Raw genomic sequence first — 21,858 nt, 5'->3', positions numbered from 1 at the left:
TGTGCTACTGCCGGGATCCCGGACTGTGTGGGTGGCAGCTGACAGGACTCCTCCTCAGTGGCAGGGGCTCAGGCAGGCTGCAGACCTGGGCCTGACTGGTGCTTGTGGATGGGTAGGTGGGTGGCCACGTGTAGAACACCACGTGCCATTGCTCCCACCACCAAGTCCACTCCCAGAGTGCCATGCGCTAAGACCTTGCGCCCGCATCAGCATTCTGGGAAGATCAGGGGAAAGACATCACTGTACAAGTGAGGTACATTGGACCTGGTATTGGGAGTGTCGAGTGGGAGGCGGGGCTGCTTGGGCAGGCAAGGGGACAGCTTCGGAGCTGTCCTGCTTCTTCCTGCATTCCTGCATTCAGTGTCCTGGCTCCCAGCTGACCCCACAGCACAGTGGGGAACTCTCCATCACCAGCGATGTGCTCCCTCCACGAGTGCGCTGTCTGCAAGACACACTCCGCACACACCTAGTTATGGCCCTATAAAATTCTATTTATGCCTCTGCTAAAAGGAAATTGTGGTTACAAGCCTCAAGTCATAAAACGTTGAATAACCATTTAGGAGCTGTAAATCCATCGCATTTTCATTCCACGTTCTCAATACAGGAATCCCTCTAAAACATTCTGTAAATTAGTTTAAATGCATCTGGATTAAGGGAGTTATTTAGACCTGATCGCTCCTCTGCGAATTTGCAGAGGTCTGCGATCAGGTAGCTGCCGCCCAGACAGAGTGAAAACCCGCCCCGTGCAAGTCTGCGTACGGCTTGCGAAAACCTTGGCGATCGGTGGTCAGCTACCAATCTGTTCGCAACTCACTCACCATCTAATGATTTTTCCAGTTTGTGCAGTCTGTGCATAGCCCAGGACCGTTTTTGCTGACACTCCCAGAAAATGGCTAGTTACCACCCCCAAATGCTGGCTTCCTGTCAATCAACTTGCGTACAGCTAGCAATCAAAAAAGTTGCTGGATTTTTTCGCTGTTTGGCCTCGCACATGCATACTACGATCCATATGCATGTGCAATCGATCAATAATCAGCTAGCTTGCAAATTCGCACAATAGCGATCAGGTCTGAGCAACCCCCTAGGACATGTAAAGGGCCCTATGTATTTAACCACTTAACTAACATTTTATTTTCCCAAAAAAATCACTCAGAACTTGTCTGGGATTGTTTTATGAGTGAATTAGGTGTAAAACGTGTATTTTAATTATATCCAAAAGGATTTTAGTTTAAAAAAAATGAAAAAAAAAATGTTGTGTTTGAAAAAAAAAATCGGAACATAAGCACCATCAGAAACATCAGAACATCGGGAACATTGCAATCATCGATACTTTCATTTTGACAGCCGGGACAGCCACCAGGTACACAGGGGTTTACTAAACTACACGAATTGCTGCTACTGTCTGCAGCTGCCGGGTGGAGATTCCTGACGCGCTGACCAATCAGCAGTGATCGGCAGCATGGCAAATACTGGGTGAGGGTGAGGGAAGGCTCTGAGAGAGGCAGCAGAGGGAAGTTCCTCTTCCCTGCAGTTGCACACGCTGTCTATCTGACTGGTCGCATCCTTTGTGACCAGGTCAGATAAAGCACTATCTGATGCAACTATGCCAGGCAAGTGGTTAAAAGATTTTGTTGCACCCATATATATCTAATTCAAAATATAAACAATAATAATCAATAAAATAAAATTGTATTTTTCGAAATACAAACTAACAGTAAGATGGAAAATAATATAATTTTTTGTATATTTATATTTGAAACGTTTTCTCCTACTTTTTCTAATTGCAAATGTAATTTTTTCCTTTATTGTGGGAACCCCTTTTTGTGGTACCTGGTTCAGAAGCATCATTTACCGTTTTGTACCATATGGTCCATGGTAAATCTGCCAATGGAAAATTTCTGTGGTCCCCCCATCTCTTTATGCCCTAAGCACGTGCTTATTTTGCTTAATGGCTAATCCAGCCCTGAATGCAGCATTCTGGCCTTTACAATAAAAGCCATAGTAAGTAGATTCTGAGAAAAAAATATTGATAAATGGACAAACATAATTTCTTGACAATCCAATTACACTTCTGTGTTGCCATTATTTCTTTACTTATAAAGTAAGTGTCGCTGTACACATCTTTCCTTATTAATCAGGCCCTTATACTGTAGTGTATATAAGCTTTGCCACCTTCAAGTATGCATAGTCCACTCCTTTTAGTTCTATTAAATTTCAGGCTCATACAGCTAGTTATGATTGTGCTAATGCAAATAGAGCCTAGTGTGTATTTTGTGGTAGAGACTGATGCGTAATAATCATGCCACTATATAAATAAATTATAATAAGTAAAATAAATAATGCAGATAGAGTAATTTACAAAGTGGCATATTCAGGCACTGCTGGTTGTAATTGATTCATTTTTTATGCACACGGTTTATTTAATTGAACTATTTATGATATCAAGGCAATATTTCAATTTTCATGTAATAAATTCTCAAATCTTGTTCTTGATCATAGAGAGAAGCTCATTAAAAAATAGTTTTTCACGGAATCAAGCTATTTAAAATGTAATAATATTTCCACTAATCGAATAAGTAAACATATATATATATATATATACTGTATATATATATATATATATATATATATTTATACACACTATATATATATATATATATATATAAATTAAAAGAAAGCACACACCTAGTGTATCTGTGACAGTTTGCTTTGATCCTAGGAGAGTTTGGTTCCTTGCAGTGCACATGAGATATAGATGTCATGTTCTACTGAGATTCACAGATTCTGGGCCAATTAAGTAATACGTAAAATATTTGCAGGAACTTGTTCCCATTATGCTCTTTGCATAAAATATGCAGTTCCCTGCTTGTTCTCTTCTAATCGTGTCCTTGAGAAAGGTCAGGGATATGTGATACCATGTTAGCAGAAGTGATTGCAATTTAGTGCCATAAATTTTATATACTGTATGAATCATACTTATTGGGAGGTTAATAAAGTATACAAGAAAACACCAAGTATAGCAGTGTAGATGTACAATGTGCTAAATACAGTTAAAATAATTGTTTCATACCTTTGGGTGTCATACTGCATACAGATATGTGTGACATAAAGATGTATTTTACAAATGCACTATTAGCTGTAGATATGTACATATTTTTAATATACAGACAGGGCTGGCAACAGAAATCTTGGGGCCCGGTACACTGATATATGAGTTTTTACTACAATGGCAGCAACTGTGTGGTGAGGGTGCCCGCAGCCAGATCATCCAGCCAAAGGTGCACACCACAGCCCGGAAGACTCTTGTCTGAGGTTGCCTGATGCCTGAAGCAGCCTGAAAAGGGATTCAGAGTACCATTCTGGTGGAGAGTCTCGTGAGGTGTCGTACTGTGTGACCCACTGCATCTCACTGTGACTGAATAGTAACAGACCCCTGCATCAGAGCCAGGAACAGCACCACAAGTTAGGACCCTGGAGAAGACACCATTGGAGGAAGCCAGAGAGGGACTCTAACGCTGAGCCATCCTGGAAACTGCCCTGCCCGAGGAGGAGTCAACAGTGATAAGACCGAAGCTACGGGAGAAGAAAGAGCTGAGTGGGGGTCATGACAGAAGCAACAGCCCATATGGGGGATTTCCCCGGCAGTCTCCCCAAGATGTCACAGGACCCAGGACCGAGCTCAGCTGCACACATACATTGTGGAGGACACCCCTGTCCAGCAAAAGGACCCCAGCAGAACCCTACAGCTCAGGACCCAGCTTAAGGTGGCCAAGCTCAGGGTCCTCTCCGGCCACCTGAAGCCGGGTCTCTGCAAATGTCATATCTGCCCCCCCCCCCCCTTGCAGTGCACATGGTTTTGCCCATTTGCTAACAAATTTGCTGCTGCGATCAGATTTGAATTAGGCCCATGGTTTGTTCTTCTGCTAATGTGGGTGACAATATTATACAAAGTCTGGCCAATTGAACTTAGAGCAATAAGCAGTTAGATATCTTCCAGAGGAAACCGAGGTCTGTAAATGCAGTCAGTAGGTAACAGCATACATAGGCCAAATAAACTCACATTCTGACCACATTTTCGAAAGTGCCATATAAAAAGAATCCATTCAATCAGCTAATTATAAACATCACCTCCTTTTATGCCCATACAAGTATCAATAAATAGCACAACTAGGTGGTGTAAGTGGAGTTAGTGGTTGGTGTGATGCAAAATTGAGTATAATTTCCTTTTCATAATTATATTTCTATATAAATTATCCCTAAAACAGTACTTCTGGGCTATAAATGATTGCATTTTAATTATTACAATTGTATTTTACAATGCATAAACTCAGGATAGCTACGCACCTTTATTTTGCATGTGTAAATCTCCATGACCTATTAATGCCTGCGTATATGTGCTCAATTTGCCTTCAAAGCATGTGACTAATATGTCCACAATTCTGGTAATTCTCTAGTGGTTCCATAATACTGCGAGATGCATTTTTATGGAATGGGACGGGTACAGTCATACCCTTAGAAGGCCAGGTCAATGCTTTTAATGGGAATTTTGTAATTAGCTTTAAAAGGATTTTGTAGCTATATTTTTATATTTTTTTATATTTTATACTGTATATTTTTATATGTTTTACAGCTATAATTTTGCAACTAGATTTAAAAGGATACTTCTTTCTTATAATCAATCACGTCTCAAAGGGAAAAGGGGAAGGGGAAGGTTAGTTGCACAGGAAAAGAATAGGAGGATGCCCCTAATTGAAATGCGACATTAATTGTTCATGGGCCCTCATTCCGAGTCGTTCGCTCTGTATTTTTCTTCGCATCGCAGCGTTTTACTGCTTAGTACGCATGCGCAATGTTCGCACTGCGACTGCGCCAAGTAATTTTGCTATGAAGATAGTATTTTTACTCACGGCTTTTACTTCGCTCCGGTGATCGTAGTGTGATTGACAGGAAATGGGTGTTACTGGGCGGAAACACGGCGTTTTATGGGCGTGTGGATAAAAACGCTACCGTTTCCGGAGGAGTGTCTGGGCGAAAGCTGGGTGTGTTTGTGACGTCAAACCAGGAACGACAAGCACTGAACTGATCGCAGATGCCGAGTAAGGTTGAAGCTACTCAGAAACTGCTAAGTAGTTTGTAATCGCAATATTGCGAATACATCGTTCGCAATTTTAAGAAGCTAAGATTCACTCCCAGTAGGCGGCGGCTTAGCGTGTGTAACTCTGCTAAAATCGCCTTGCGAGCAAACAACTCGGAATGAGGGCCATAGTTTTTTTAGGGGGTGCTACCACAGATCATGTCATGGTTGAGGATAAGGAAGAAAAAGAGAAAAGGGATCTGTCTTCGGTGCACAAGGGTTTAAAATGTTACTTTTAATTAATTATTTAAAAATATATGAGACGCTTAAACTTTGACGTGTTTGGTTGTTTAACTAGTATGTGAAATATTACAAAACACACAAATAATAAATACATGAAGATATGACAACACTGTGAATTACAAACAAAAGAAGAAAAAATCACATAAACATAAATTTGTTACAAAACGGAGCTTCTGTTTTGTGTCTGTCCTATTAAATCACTGTCTAAGTATAAATCATAGAGATGAGCGCCGGAAATTTTTCGGGTTTTGTGTTTTGGTTTTGGGTTCGGTTCCGCGGCCGTGTTTTGGGTTCGACCGCGTTTTGGCAAAACCTAACCGATTTTTTTTTGTCGGATTCGGGTGTGTTTTGGATTCGGGTGTTTTTTTCCAAAAAACCTAAAAAACAGCTTAAATCATAGAATTTGGGGGTCATTTTGATCCCAAAGTATTATTAACCTCAAAAACCATCATTTCCACTCATTTTCAGTCTATTCTGAATACCTCACACTTCACAATATTATTTTTAGTCCTAAAATTTGCACCGAGGTCGCTGGATGACTAAGCTAAGCGACCCTAGTGGCCGACACAAACACCTGGCCCATCTAGGAGTGGCACTGCAGTGTCACGCAGGATGTCCCTTCCAAAAAACCCTCCCCAAACAGCACATGACGCAAAGAAAAAAAGAGGCGCAATGAGGTAGCTGTGTGAGTAAGATAAGCGAGCCTAGTGGCCGACACAAACACCGGGCCCATCTAGGAGTGTCACTGCAGTGTCACGCAGGATGTCCCTTCCAAAAAACCCTCCCCAAACAGCACATGACGCAAAGAAAAAAAGAGGCGCAATGAGGTAGCTGTGTGAGTAAGATAAGCGACCCTAGTGGCCGACACAAACACCGGGCCCATCTAGGAGTGGCACTGCAGTGTCACGCAGGATGTCCCTTCCAAAAAACCCTCCCCAAACAGCACATGACGCAAAGAAAAAAAGAGGCGCAATGAGGTAGCTGTGTGAGTAAGATAAGCGACCCTAGTGGCCGACACAAACACCGGGCCCATCTAGGAGTGGCACTGCAGTGTCACGCAGGATGTCCCTTCCAAAAAACCCTCCCCAAACAGCACATGACGCAAAGAAAAAAAGAGGCGCAATGAGGTAGCTGTGTGAGTAAGATAAGCGACCCTAGTGGCCGACACAAACACCGGGCCCATCTAGGAGTGGCACTGCAGTGTCACGCAGGATGGCCCTTCCAAAAAACACTCCCCAAACAGCACATGACGCAAAGAAAAAAAGAGGCGCAATGAGGTAGCTGTGTGAGTAAGATAAGCGACCCTAGTGGCCGACACAAACACCGGGCCCATCTAGGAGTGTCACTGCAGTGTCACGCAGGATGTCCCTTCCAAAAAACCCTCCCCAAACAGCACATGGCGCAAAGAAAAAAAGAGGCGCAATGAGGTAGCTGTGTGAGTAAGATAAGCGACCCTAGTGGCCGACACAAACACTGGGCCCATCTAGGAGTGTCACTGCAGTGTCACGCAGGATGTCCCTTCCAAAAAACCCTCCCCAAACAGCACATGACGCAAAGAAAAAAAGAGGCGCAATGAGGTAGCTGTGTGAGTAAGATAAGCGACCCTAGTGGCCGACACAAACACCGGGCCCATCTAGGAGTGGCACTGCAGTGTCACGCAGGATGTCCCTTCCAAAAAACCCTCCCCAAACAGCACATGACGCAAAGAAAAAAAGAGGCGCAATGAGGTAGCTGTGTGAGTAAGATAAGCGACCCTAGTGGCCGACACAAACACCGGGCCCATCTAGGAGTGTCACTGCAGTGTCACGCAGGATGTCCCTTCCAAAAAACCCTCCCCAAACAGCACATGACGCAAAGAAAAATTAAAGAAAAAAGAGGTGCAAGATGGAATTGTCCTTGGGCCCTCCCACCCACCCTTATGTTGTATAAACAGGACATGCACACTTTAACCAACCCATCATTTCAGTGACAGGGTCTGCCACACGACTGTGACTGATATGACGGGTTGGTTTGGACCCCCACCAAAAAAGAAGCAATTAATCTCTCCTTGCACAAACTGGCTCTACAGAGGCAAGATGTCCACCTCATCATCATCCTCCGATATATCACCGTGTACATCCCCCTCCTCACAGATTATCAATTCGTCCCCACTGGAATCCACCATCTCAGCTCCCTGTGTACTTTGTGGAGGCAATTGCTGCTGGTCAATGTCTCCGCGGAGGAATTGATTATAATTCATTTTAATGAACATCATCTTCTCCACATTTTCTGGATGTAACCTCGTACGCCGATTGCTGACAAGGTGAGCGGCGGCACTAAACACTCTTTCGGAGTACACACTTGTGGGAGGGCAACTTAGGTAGAATAAAGCCAGTTTGTGCAAGGGCCTCCAAATTGCCTCTTTTTCCTGCCAGTATAAGTACGGACTGTGTGACGTGCCTACTTGGATGCGGTCACTCATATAATCCTCCACCATTCTTTCAATGTTGAGAGAATCATATGCAGTGACAGTAGACGACATGTCCGTATTCGTTGTCAGGTCCTTCAGTCCGGACCAGATGTCAGCATCAGCAGTCGCTCCAGACTGCCCTGCATCACCGCCAGCGGGTGGGCTCGGAATTCTGAGCCTTTTCCTCGCACCCCCAGTTGCGGGAGAATGTGAAGGCGGAGATGTTGACAGGTCGCGTTCCGCTTGACTTGACAATTTTCTCACCAGCAGGTCTTTCAACCCCAGCAGACTTGTGTCTGCCGGAAAGAGAGATCCAAGGTAGGCTTTAAATCTAGGATCGAGCACGGTGGCCAAAATGTAGTGCTCTGATTTCAACAGATTGACCACCCGTGAATCCTTGTTAAGCGAATTAAGGGCTCCATCCACAAGTCCCACATGCCTAGCGGAATCGCTCCGTGTTAGCTCCTCCTTCAATGTCTCCAGCTTCTTCTGCAAAAGCCTGATGAGGGGAATGACCTGACTCAGGCTGGCAGTGTCTGAACTGACTTCACGTGTGGCAAGTTCAAAGGGCATCAGAACCTTGCACAACGTTGAAATCAATCTCCACTGCGCTTGAGACAGGTGCATTCCACCTCCTATATCGTGCTCAATTGTATAGGCTTGAATGGCCTTTTGCTGCTCCTCCAACCTCTGAAGCATATAGAGGGTTGAATTCCACCTCGTTACCACTTCTTGCTTCAGATGATGGCAGGGCAGGTTCAGTAGTTTTTGGTGGTGCTCCAGTCTTCTGTACGTGGTGCCTGTACGCCGAAAGTGTCCCGCAATTCTTCTGGCCACCGACAGCATCTCTTGCACGCCCCTGTCGTTTTTTAAAAAATTCTGCACCACCAAATTCAAGGTATGTGCAAAACATGGGACGTGCTGGAATTTGCCCATATTTAATGCACACACAATATTGCTGGCGTTGTCCGATGCCACAAATCCACAGGAGAGTCCAATTGGGGTAAGCCATTCCGCGATGATCTTCCTCAGTTGCCGTGAGAGGTTTTCAGCTGTGTGCGTATTCTGGAAACCGGTGATACAAAGCGTAGCCTGCCTAGGAAAGAGTTGGCGTTTGCGAGATGCTGCTACTGGTGCCGCTGCTGCTGTTCTTGCGGCGGGAGTCCATACATCTACCCAGTGGGCTGTCACAGTCATATAGTCCTGACCCTGCCCTGCTCCACTTGTCCACATGTCCGTGGTTAAGTGGACATTGGGTACAACTGCATTTTTTAGGACACTGGTGAGTCTTTTTCTGACGTCCGTGTACATTCTCGGTATCGCCTGCCTAGAGAAGTGGAACCTAGATGGTATTTGGTAACGGGGGCACACTGCCTCAATAAATTGTCTAGTTCCCTGTGAACTAACGGCGGATACCGGACGCACGTCTAACACCAACATAGTTGTCAAGGCCTCAGTTATCCGCTTTGCAGCAGGATGACTGCTGTGATATTTCATCTTCCTCGCAAAGGACTGTTGAACAGTCAATTGCTTACTGGAAGTAGTACAAGTGGGCTTACGACTTCCCCTCTGGGATGACCATCGACTCCCAGCAGCAACAACAGCAGCGCCAGCAGCAGTAGGCGTTACACGCAAGGATGCATCGGAGGAATCCCAGGCAGGAGAGGACTCGTCAGAATTGCCAGTGACATGGCCTGCAGGACTATTGGCATTCCTGGGGAAGGAGGAAATTGACACTGAGGGAGTTGGTGGGGTGGTTTGCGTGAGCTTGGTTACAAGAGGAAGGGATTTACTGGTCAGTGGACTGCTTCCGCTGTCGCCCAAAGTTTTTGAACTTGTCACTGACTTATTATGAATGCGCTGCAGGTGACGTATAAGGGAGGATGTTCCGAGGTGGTTAACGTCCTTACCCCTACTTATTACAGCTTGACAAAGGCAACACACGGCTTGACACCTGTTGTCCGCATTTCTGTTGAAATACTTCCACACCGAAGAGCTGATTTTTTTGGTATTTTCACCAGGCATGTCAGTGGCCATATTCCTCCCACGGACAACAGGTGTCTCCCCGGGTGCCTGACTTAAACAAACCACCTCACCATCAGAATCCTCCTGGTCAATTTCCTCCCCAGCGCCAGCAACACCCATATCCTCCTCATCCTGGTGTACTTCAACACTGACATCTTCAATCTGACTATCAGGAACTGGACTGCGGGTGCTCCTTCCAGCACTTGCAGGGGGCGTGCAAATGGTGGAAGGCGCATGTTCTTCACGTCCAGTGTTGGGAAGGTCAGGCATCGCAACCGACACAATTGGACTCTCCTTGTGGATTTGGGATTTCGAAGAACGCACAGTTCTTTGCGGTGCTTTTGCCAGCTTGAGTCTTTTCAGTTTTCTAGCGAGAGGCTGAGTGCTTCCATCCTCATGTGAAGCTGAACCACTAGCCATGAACATAGGCCAGGGCCTCAGCCGTTCCTTGCCACTCCGTGTGGTAAATGGCATATTGGCAAGTTTACGCTTCTCCTCCGACAATTTTATTTTAGGTTTTGGAGTCCTTTTTTTACTGATATTTGGTGTTTTGGATTTGACATGCTCTGTACTATGACATTGGGCATCGGCCTTGGCAGACGACGTTGCTGGCATTTCATCGTCTCGGCCATGACTAGTGGCAGCAGCTTCAGCACGAGGTGGAAGTGGATCTTGATCTTTCCCTAATTTTGGAACCTCAACATTTTTGTTCTCCATATTTTAATAGGCACAACTAAAAGGCACCTCAGGTAAACAATGGAGATGGATGGATACTAGTATACAATTATGGATGGACTGCCGAGTGCCGACACAGAGGTAGCTACAGCCGTGGACTACCGTACTGTACTGTGTCTGCTGCTAATATAGACTGGTTGATAATGAGATGTAGTATGTATAAAGAAGAAAGAAAAAAAAAACCACGGGTAGGTGGTATACAATTATGGATGGACTGCCGAGTGCCGACACAGAGGTAGCTACAGCCGTGGACTACCGTACTGTACTGTGTCTGCTGCTAATATACACTGGATGATAATGAGATGTAGTATGTATAAAGAAGAAAGAAAACAAAAACCACGGGTAGGACTAGGTGGTATACAATTATGGATGGACTGCCGAGTGCCGACACAGAGGTAGCTACAGCCGTGGACTACCGTACTGTACTGTGTCTGCTGCTAATATAGACTGGTTGATAATGAGATGTAGTATGTATAAAGAAGAAAGAAAAAAAAAAACACGGGTAGGTGGTATACAATTATGGATGGACTGCCGAGTGCCGACACAGAGGTAGCTACAGCCGTGGACTACCGTACTGTACTGTGTCTGCTGCTAATATAGACTGGATGATAATGAGATGTAGTATGTATAAAGAAGAAAGAAAAAAAAACCACGGGTAGGTGGTATACAATTATGGATGGACTGCCGAGTGCCGACACAGAGGTAGCTACAGCCGTGGACTACCGTACTGTACTGTGTCTGCTGCTAATATAGACTGGATGATAATGAGATGTAGTATGTATAAAGAAGAAAGAAAAAAAAAACCACGGGTAGGTGGTATACAATTATGGATGGACTGCCGAGTGCCGACACAGAGGTAGCTACAGCCGTGGACTACCGTACTGTACTGTGTCTGCTGCTAATATAGACTGGTTGATAATGAGATGTAGTATGTATAAAGAAGAAAGAAAAAAAAAACCACAGGTAGGTGGTATACAATTGTGGATGGACTGCCGAGTGCCGACACAGAGGTAGCTACAGCCGTGGACTACCGTACTGTACTGTGTCTGCTGCTAATATAGACTGGATGATAATGAGATGTAGTATGTATAAAGAAGAAAGAAAAAAAAACCACGGGTAGGTGGTATACAATTATGGATGGACTGCCGAGTGCCGACACAGAGGTAGCTATAGCCGTGAACTACCGTACTGTACTGTGTCTGCTGCTAATATAGACTGGATGATAATGAGATGTAGTATGTATAAAGAAGAAAGAAAGAAAAAACCACGGGTAGGTGGTATACAATTATGGATGGACTGCCGAGTGCCGACACAGAGGTAGCTACAGCCGTGGACTACCGTACTGTGTCTGCTGCTAATATAGACTGGTTGATAATGAGATGTAGTATGTATAAAGAAGAAAGAAAAAAAAAACCACGGGTAGGTGGTATACAATTATGGATGGACTGCCGAGTGCCGACACAGAGGTAGCTACAGCCGTGGACTACCGTACTGTACTGTGTCTGCTGCTAATATAGACTGGATGATAATGAGATGTAGTATGTATAAAGAAGAAAGAAAAAAAAACCACGGGTAGGTGGTATACAATTATGGATGGACTGCCGAGTGCCGACACAGAGGTAGCTACAGCCGTGGACTACCGTACTGTACTGTGTCTGCTGCTAATATAGACTGGATGATAATGAGATGTAGTATGTATAAAGAAGAAAGAAAAAAAAAACCACGGGTAGGTGGTATACAATTATGGATGGACTGCCGAGTGCCGACACAGAGGTAGCTACAGCCGTGAACTACCGTACTGTGTCTGCTGCTAATATAGACTGGTTGATAATGAGATGTAGTATGTATAAAGAAGAAAGAAAAAAAAAACCACGGGTAGGTGGTATACAATTATGGATGGACTGCCGAGTGCCGACACAGAGGTAGCTACAGCCGTGGACTACCGTACTGTACTGTGTCTGCTGCTAATATAGACTGGTTGATAATGAGATGTAGTATGTATAAAGAAGAAAGAAAAAAAAACCACGGGTAGGTGGTATACAATTATGGATGGACTGCCGAGTGCCGACACAGAGATAGTTACAGCCGTGGACTACCGTACTGTACTGTGTCTGCTGCTAATATAGACTGGATGATAATGAGATGTAGTATGTATAAAGAAGAAAGAAAAAAAAACCCACGGGTAGGTGGTATACAATTATGGATGGACTGCCGAGTGCCGACACAGAGGTAGCTACAGCCGTGGACTACCGTACTGTACTGTGTCTGCTGCTAATATAGACTGGATGATAATGAGATGTAGTATGTATAAAGAAGAAAGAAAAAAAAAACACAGGTAGGTGGTATACAATTATGGATGGACTGCCGAGTGCCGACACAGAGGTAGCTACAGCCGTGGACTACCATACTGTACTGTGTCTGCTGCTAATATAGACTGGATGATAATGAGATGTAGTATGTATAAAGAAGAAAGAAAAAAAAAACCACGGGTAGGTGGTATACAATTATGGATGGACTGCCGAGTGCCGACACAGAGGTAGCTACAGCCGTGAACTACCGTACTGTGTCTGCTGCTAGTATAGACTGGATGATAAATAATGATATAAAAAATATATATATATCACTACTGCAGCCGAACAGGTATATATTATATAATGACGGACCTGCTGGACACTGTCTGTCAGCAGAATGAGTTTTTTAATTTTTATAGAATAAAAAAGCACCACACAAGTCACACGACGAGTGTACTTTTTCAGGCAGACATTCAATCACAATATACTATACTGGTGGTCAGTGTGGTCAGGTCACTGGTCACAGTGGTCAGTCACACTGGCAGTGGCACTCTGGCAGCAAAAGTGTGCACTGTTTAATATGTACTCCTGGCTCCTGCTATAACCTATAACTGCTCCCCAGTCTCCCCCACAATTAAGCTGTGTGAGCACAGTCAGATATTATACATAGATGATGCAGCACACTGGGCTGAGCACAGATATGGTATGTGAGTGTGACTGAGTCACTGTGTATCGTTTTTTTCAGGCAGAGAACAAGAACAGAACGGATTATTAAATAATAATAAATTATAAAACTGCACTGGTGGTCAGGTCACTGGTCATCAGTCACTAGTATAACTCCTCCTAAGCTCCAGTAAGTAAATGAAGTGTCTCACTCTCACTCTCCTATCTATTTTAATTTCTAAACGGAGAGGACGCCAGCCACGTCCTCTCCCTATCAATCTCAATGCACGTGTGAAAATGGCCGCGACGCGCGGCTCCTTATATAGAATCCGAGTCTCGCGATAGAATCCGAGCCTCGCGAGAATCCGACAGCGTGATGATGACGTTCGGGCGCACTCGGGTTAACCGAGCAAGGCGGGAAGATCCGAGTCGCTCGGACCCGTGTAAAAAAACATGAAGTTCGGGCGGGTTCGGATTCAGAGAAACCGAACCCGCAATCAGTGCTGCTCTGTATTTATTTATAATTGTTGTTGCACATTTGTAATTCACAGTGTTGTCATATCTTCACATATTTCTTATTTGTGTGTTTTGTAATATTTCGCATACTAGCTAAACAGCCAAACACGTCAAAGTTTAAGCGTGTCATATATTTTTAAATAATTAATTAAAAGTTAAATTTTAAACCTTTCTGCACCGAAGACAGATTTCTTTTCTTATAATCAATCACGTAAAGTTGTAAAATGTCTAAATTTTGCACACATATGGTCCCTGAAACATACTGCAAAATAAGTGTTAGTCAACTTACCTCCAGCATACATAACGGCCAGCATAATAGATGATATCCATGCAATTTCACTGTATGATGTGCTGAATATCTCCTGAATTTCTTTGAAGTATACGGTAATGGCTTTGGGAAATGCATATGAAAATCCAATTGAAATGAAAGAAGCAAAAACTACAACCCATCCCCAGCCTCCATCTGGAGGGGTGTATTGTAGCGTCACTGGCATGTCAGGCATTTTTTAAAGTGTGGATATTCTGAAAAACAAATATAATTTGCTCTTAGTGTAGTAATGAAAATGCATAAAAAGTGTTATACATCCAAGTAGTTGGAGACAGGCCTTTACAAATGATAAACATTTTATAATTGGATGGTCATGCCAAGAAAAACAACTCTTGAAAGATTTATATACAGTGTCTTAGTTAACCATATATTAAAAAAAACGCAAAAAGAGTGGCTGGGGTAAATATTTACTTAAACGTCTACAACAACCCATCTCCTCCAATGTCTTTTCTAAAAATGCCATCTATAGTAGGGATTAGCAAAAGAGATTAAAGAAACATATAGGCAGCGGGCATAATTGTAAAAAACAACACAACATGTGGCCACTACAACCTGTACGTAGCATTGAGTCTACTAATGACTAGCCACGTGCAGAAAGAACCTCTTTTTTATATATAAGTGATGGTAACGGAAAATGTTACTTCAGGCATTATTATAGAATACTCATAAATTCTAATTGAGATCAGTTCTGATGTCAGAAGGCCATAATATAATTATAACACCAGTGGCACAATGATAAATACATTGGATCACATAACCTCTGTGGAAGGGTGAATTGTTATAGATACAACAACAATCAGGAAGCAAATGCTAGGACATGGGGTGAAGATGATTCCCATATAGGGCATTGACCGAGCCTCCTAAGGGTATGATTGTACCTACACAATTCCAGGAATGACATCTCACAATATTATAGAACCACTAGGGATATTCAAATGTCTAAGATTTCTCCACTGCTTGGTTGCCCATTGCCAGAGGTCTTTGCCTTACTGAACTATCAATCCTGTATTTCCAGGTCAAATGAGGTTGAAATTTGCAGGTAATGTGCAGTTGTTTGCCTGTTTTGCCTTGCACTATAGGGCTGATTCTGAGTTAGGAATAAACCAAAAAAGAGCAAGTACTATAACTGTGCACCGGAACAAACAACGTTGCATTGAAAGGGGTGCAAATGCATTTTTTTTCATGCAGGATACAGTAAATACTGGCTGATTTTGCATGTGGCCCATAAATATTGGGTAGCTGTATTCTTATACTGCAAATTGAGTTTGGACATATCGTTACATAGCAATATAAAGTACACTAACATTTGCCATCAGCTTCGCTCGTGTCGACATCTGTTATTGCTCAGCGGAACTAATTTTACAGACAGTAGTTCCATCTAATATTGTGATGATCACAGTCCAGTATAAGTACACTTTAGTCAAACAAATATTATCTAATAGATCAAATATCCATTGCTCTTTAACCTAACACTGAGAGGTTGCAGGTAACATGACCAGTGACTCTATGATATACAGTATATCAACTCACATTGTGCATAAGCATAGCGTGTAGTATTTGCCTTGGTGTGCCATCTACTGGGTTGACGTGTAAACTGAAACTTCATGAGTCAAGATAACTTGCCTGATTAGGGATTGATATATAGTTAGACTTTAACGTGAAATAGCTTTTGTATATCTATGTGTTTATATATATATATATATATATATATATACACGTGTGTTTTTATATATATATATATATATATATATATATACATAATGTATATACTGTACAACTATAACTCTTTGCATTCGGGTTGTAAAATTCATGTATATACTGTATTGTATATTTATATACATATAGACATTTTGGACGAGGAGCCAGCACACTGCATATGCCAAGTGTAAAGCATCATTTTTTTCCTTTATTGCTCCTCTCCCCTATGTCACATCAAGATCATACAGGTGTGTACCTCAGTTTCTAAGCTATACAATAGTAAAATGCAATCCAAATTCATCAAGTACATTTTGCATGATGCCAGAAAAAACAGACAAACATTTTAATAAAAAGATTTTGCATCTCCATAGTTCGTAAGCATTTCCTAGAAGTATATTTCTCAAAGAAGTGGTAAATTAGGCATTGTGTAAGATGCCTCAGCATTGTGTACAATGTCTGAAATGTTTTTGTCAAAGTGATCTTCATTACCTACTACTTTTACCTTGGAATGGTTAACAACACCTAATGTATGTTAGGCAATGTGGTATATGAATTACCTATTTTGTCTAGGAAATGTAGGAAACTGATATACCAATTTTGCCTTGGTTCCATCTAGTCTATCAGTGCCACCTTAAAAGGTGAGATGTGTCACACCTTCTAAAGAGGACATGGTGGAAACTTCACTGCCAAGCTAAAAGAATATACTGTAGGCCAAATAAGTATAGTTGGATTCAAGAAGAGATTATTCCGAAGCTAAATAATAATGTACGTGTCTGTAGATTCTGGGAAAGTTTGCATTTTTAATATATCAATTCCTGCAAATTCATTGACGACCCAAAAACTACTTTTCATATAATTTTGATGAATGGGTTAAGAAAAGTACCAAACAAGGAGTGGAGTGGTATAGTTACTGTGTTGCTCTACTCACCGGGATACCCCGGATGTATGCTTATTGTGAAAATGTGTATTGCCTTTATTCATTTAGGAATTAGGACACATTACAAGCCTGCAGTAATCATTGGAGAAGGGTGTTTAATATGGAAGGCTGCTTACATGTATATATCTGGAATGAAAATGTATTTTCAAGTAAATTACAAATTACATTTATTTGACCAAAAAATACTATTGGGCAAGTGGCTTGACTTAAATTATATTGAAAAACTCATTGTGTGAAGTTACTAATCACTTGGGATACTCAGAATATTTATTTATTTCACAAAGCTAAACAGACATAAAAAGACCTTATGTTACATGCTGTTGTACAGCATGATACTTTTTCATATAATGTATACAGTTGGAGAGAAAGTGGAGAAATAGGGCAATGATGGACTGGTGCTGCGACATGCTGTGGAATTCTTCTATGGACCTCATTCAAGAACAAGATGCCTGTAATATTTGATTGCCATGGCAAACTCTAAAGAACTGATAGAGTTTCATCATTAAGAGGTGTAATGATCTAATAGAAGAGGGATATGCCATGTAGGGTGAACATTCCTGTGGCACACATTATGACAGGGTGCAACAGTTCATTGCACCACAATCTGACAGCTACTTTTTATCAGCTGACTTTGTATTTTCGCCCACTGATCACCAGAGTCTCACAAAAGAAAGAATTCACAAGCCTATACAAAAAATAACACTTCAAGACAAACTTCACACCCCTACACATTTGGGTCAGAAAACTAGCATTGCCTGGCATGATTATACACATTGCCAAAGGATTAACCTCCAAAGTACTGTAGCAGCCTTTTGGCCAATGACTAGCATTTATGTGCAAAACATAAATTACTTGGCTCTCTACCAAGTATATCAGAATTTAGAACATTAGCAATTAAATAGCAAACTAACACTGGTTTACAAAATATGAAAAACCCAGGGGTGTAATCAATATCTGTCAGATCCTTTCCAACGGAAAGGATCCGACAGGTCAGTATTCAATGAGTTGGCCAAATCCGACTGTCGGATTTTGCCGCACCTGACAGACGCTCCCCGCTGCTCACCCATTGTTAGGGTCTCCTGCCCTGTGCTGCCACGTCGTCATGGCAACCGGGAGAAAAGTGCTAGTGGAGTAACCTGAGCGCAGCTGATACTCCGGTTCGGGTCTTTTGCTGTGCAGTGGTTATAGGCTCTGTGCACGGCAGGGGATCCGGTGCTGGTTTTTGTGCTCACAGTCTGTGAGGTCTGAGTGGGGCGTGGACAGCATGTCACGATCCGGGTATCTGGACGCCATTTCTTACCCATCAGATGCCTCCTAAGGCTGGCTCAGCGCTCCAGGACCGGATCCCATCTGTTATCCTAATGTTCACATTCCTGCATCCTCTCCTGTCTCTCTGAGACGCTGTCACAGTAACGCCTTATTACATCTGGCATGGCGTCTCCCGCGGCCTCCGCCGCCGTCCCTGAGTTTCTGCATGCAGAGTGTCAGAGTGGCGATTACGTCAGCCGCGGCCTCCGCTGTGTCCGCGTGGTTGGATGTGCACTTGTCAGCCTGGCGTCTCCTGTCTCCAGTGGCCGGCGCCGCCATTACTGTTTTCATTACCACATGGATTACAAACCAAACTTCCCTCCAAGTGTCTGCATGGGCGCAGCCATCTTGGATTCTGTCAGCTGATCATTTCCTCCAATCTGTTGTCAGTATTGTTAATCTGCATAATTGCCTAGCCAATCCCTTCCTTGCTGCAGGTATAAATACACTGTGCCTGAGCAAGGAAGGCGTCAGTGCTTTGGTTGTCAAACCTAGTTCCTGTTTGTCTCTCTCCTGTGATTGTCTTCCAGGTTCCAGCTCCTGTCTCAAGACTTCCACCATAGAGACCCGCACCAGCATTCCACCTGCGGTGTAGCCTGACTCTCCAATCCATTGTGGATTCATCTGTTTCCAGCTACAACATTACCTGCTTCCAGCTCAGCTTCCAGCAGAGTACAGCTTCCCTTAAAGGGCCGGTGTCCTTTCTACACTTTACCACTCTCCACCGGTATTATTATTTCTCCGCTCTCAAGTTCTACATTTCAGTTCATATTTCATCGCTCCCAAGTTCATTTATTATTTAACTGGTTCCAGCCAGTATCCACTCCGTGCTAACAACAGTCTGGTTCCAGCCAGTATCCACAGCAGCTGTTTTACCTTCAGCAACCCAGCTTTTCCTGGAACACCAGCTGGCACAATCCTGGGTTATCTCCATTGCTACAGTCGGGCCTGGTAAGGACTTTCCATCTAGAAGATCATAAGAACTATCTCACACTACCAGTGCCCTGTGGCTCCTGCCATCCTGTAGTACCCAGGAACTGTATTTATTATTTGCTGACTTTTACGTTTTCTTTTACTGCTGCTGTGTTGCGGAGTTGTCATAATAAACATCATTGACTTTTATCTAAGTTGTCGTGGTCACGCCTTCGGGCAGTTATTATTCATGTTACTTACATGTCCAGGGGTCTGATACAACCTCCCAGGTTCCGGTACATCTCAGCCCCTACAACTGAGGCTGCCTCCCGTCAGCTCAGGCCCTCAGTTGTGACAGTAAGCACTGACCTAATGAATCCAGCCGGAGACCAGGATCAAGCGGCCAGGCCGATGCAAGAACTGGCAGCCCGACTAGAACATCAGGAGGCTGCACAGGGCCACATCATCCGCTGTCTCCAGGATCTCTCTACTCGGCTGGATGGGATTCAGACAACTCTCCGTGGATCAGGCGCATCTGGTGCGTCAACCACAGTGACTCCAGCTATAACCCCACCCACCTTACCCATTTCTGCTCCACGTCTTCATCTTCCAACGCCAGCAAAATTTGACGGATCTCCAAGATTCTGCAGGGGATTTCTCAACCAGTGTGAGATTCAGTTTGAGCTACAACCTGGCAATTTTCCCAGTGACCGTACAAAAATTGCCTACATCATCTCTCTTCTCAGTGGCTCCGCCCTTGACTGGGCATCACCGTTATGGGAGAGGTCCGACACCCTGCTATCTTCTTACACTGCATTCGTGTCAACATTCAGGCGCATCTTCGACGAGCCAGGCCGGGTAACCTCAGCTTCATCCGAGATTCTCCGTTTACGCCAGGGGTCACGTACTGTAGGACAATATCTGATACAGTTCCAGATCCTGGCATCCGAACTGGCATGGAACGACGAGGCCCTGTATGCTGCATTCTGGCATGGCTTATCTGAGCTTATTAAAGATGAGTTAGCTACCAGAGACTTACCTTCTAAGTTAGATGAGCTAATCTCACTCTGCACGAAAGTTGATTTACGTTTCAGAGAGAGAGCAACTGAGCGTGGAAGATCATCTGCTCCAAAATCTTCTGCTCCTCCTCCTCGTCAACTGTCACCATCTAAAGATGAGCCCATGCAAATTGGCCGTTCCCGTTTAACTCCTGCTGAGCGCCGAAGACGTCTCTCTGAGTCTCTTTGTCTTTACTGTGCAGCTCCGTCTCACACCATCAATGCCTGTCCCGAACGTCCGGGAAAACTCCAAACCCTAGCTCGCCCAGGAGAGGGCCGGCTAGGAGTAATGATCTCCTCTCCATCTCCTCATGATTGTAATCTCCCAGTCTCGCTTCAAGTTGCTCAACGTTATCGGAACGTCATTGCTCTCCTTGATTCCGGAGCAGCTGGGAACTTTATTACTGAAGCCTATGTTAAACGGTGGTCCCTACCCACCGAGAGACTTCCTTCCTCCTTTTCCTTAACTGCCGTGGATGGCAGTAAAATTTTTGATACTGTTATTGCTCTAAGGACTCTACCAGTTCGTCTGAGAGTGGGAGTTCTTCATTCCGAACTTATTTCACTTTTAGTGATTCCAAGAGCCACACATCCTGTGGTCCTGGGCCTTCCATGGCTCCGTCTTCACAATCCTACAATTGATTGGACGACTACGCAAATCCTGGCATGGGGTTCCTCCTGTGCAGAGACATGTTTGTTTAAAGTATTGCCTGTCTGTTCTTCCTCCCCCAGGTCGTCTGATGTTCCACCTCCTCCATATCAAGATTTCACGGATGTGTTCAGTAAAGCTTCTGCTGATATCCTTCCTCCTCATAGAGAATGGGACTGCCCGATTGATCTCGTTCCAGGGAAGGTTCCACCTCGAGGCCGAACTTATCCGTTGTCTCTGCCTGAGACGCATTCTATGGAGGAATACATTAAAGAGAACCTAGCAAAGGGGTTCATTCGACCTTCTTCTTCCCCAGCCGGCGCAGGCTTCTTTTTTGTAAAAAAGAAAGATGGTGGTCTGCGGCCGTGCATCGACTACAGAGGTTTGAACGACATTACCATCAAGAACCGTTATCCTTTACCCCTGATTACTGAGCTCTTTGACAGAGTTAGCGGAGCTACCATCTTTACAAAGCTGGACTTGCGAGGTGCATACAATCTCATCCGGATCCGTGAGGGTGACGAGTGGAAGACCGCCTTTAACACCCGTGACGGACATTATGAGTACCTCGTCATGCCCTTCGGATTGAGCAATGCTCCAGCTGTCTTCCAGCATTTTGTCAATGAGATTTTCAGAGACATTCTATACCATCATGTCGTGGTCTATCTAGACGATATCCTCATTTTTACCAACGATTTAGAGGAACATCGTTTTTGGGTTAAAGAGGTTCTGTCCCGTCTCCGTGTCAATCATCTCTATTGCAAATTAGAAAAATGCGTCTTTGAAGTCAAGTCCATTCCGTTTCTAGGGTACATTGTGTCTGGTTCCGGACTAGAGATGGATCCTGAGAAACTACAAGCAATTCAGAATTGGCCGGTACCCTTAACCCTCAAAGGGGTCCAGAGGTTCTTA

General features: G+C 43.8%; 1 protein-coding gene across 2 annotated transcripts in view; it reads right to left on the bottom strand.

Annotated features, from left to right (window-relative positions):
- Window positions 1-21,858, bottom strand: part of SLC16A7 (solute carrier family 16 member 7) — a 150,542-nt gene that overhangs the window by 69,052 nt on the left and 59,632 nt on the right. For both annotated transcript variants that reach the window (XM_063927371.1, XM_063927372.1), the window contains exon 3: window positions 14,346-14,578. In XM_063927371.1, coding sequence (XP_063783441.1) covers window positions 14,346-14,559 — 214 coding nt within the window. In that variant the 5' untranslated portion in view covers window positions 14,560-14,578. The remainder of the gene's footprint in view (window positions 1-14,345; window positions 14,579-21,858) is intronic.

Source organism: Pseudophryne corroboree, chromosome 6, assembly GCF_028390025.1.
Source record: "Pseudophryne corroboree isolate aPseCor3 chromosome 6, aPseCor3.hap2, whole genome shotgun sequence".
Lineage (NCBI taxonomy): Eukaryota > Metazoa > Chordata > Amphibia > Anura > Myobatrachidae > Pseudophryne > Pseudophryne corroboree.
Note: the sequence above shows the minus strand (reverse complement) of the source record. Positions and strands in the feature narration are given on the sequence as shown.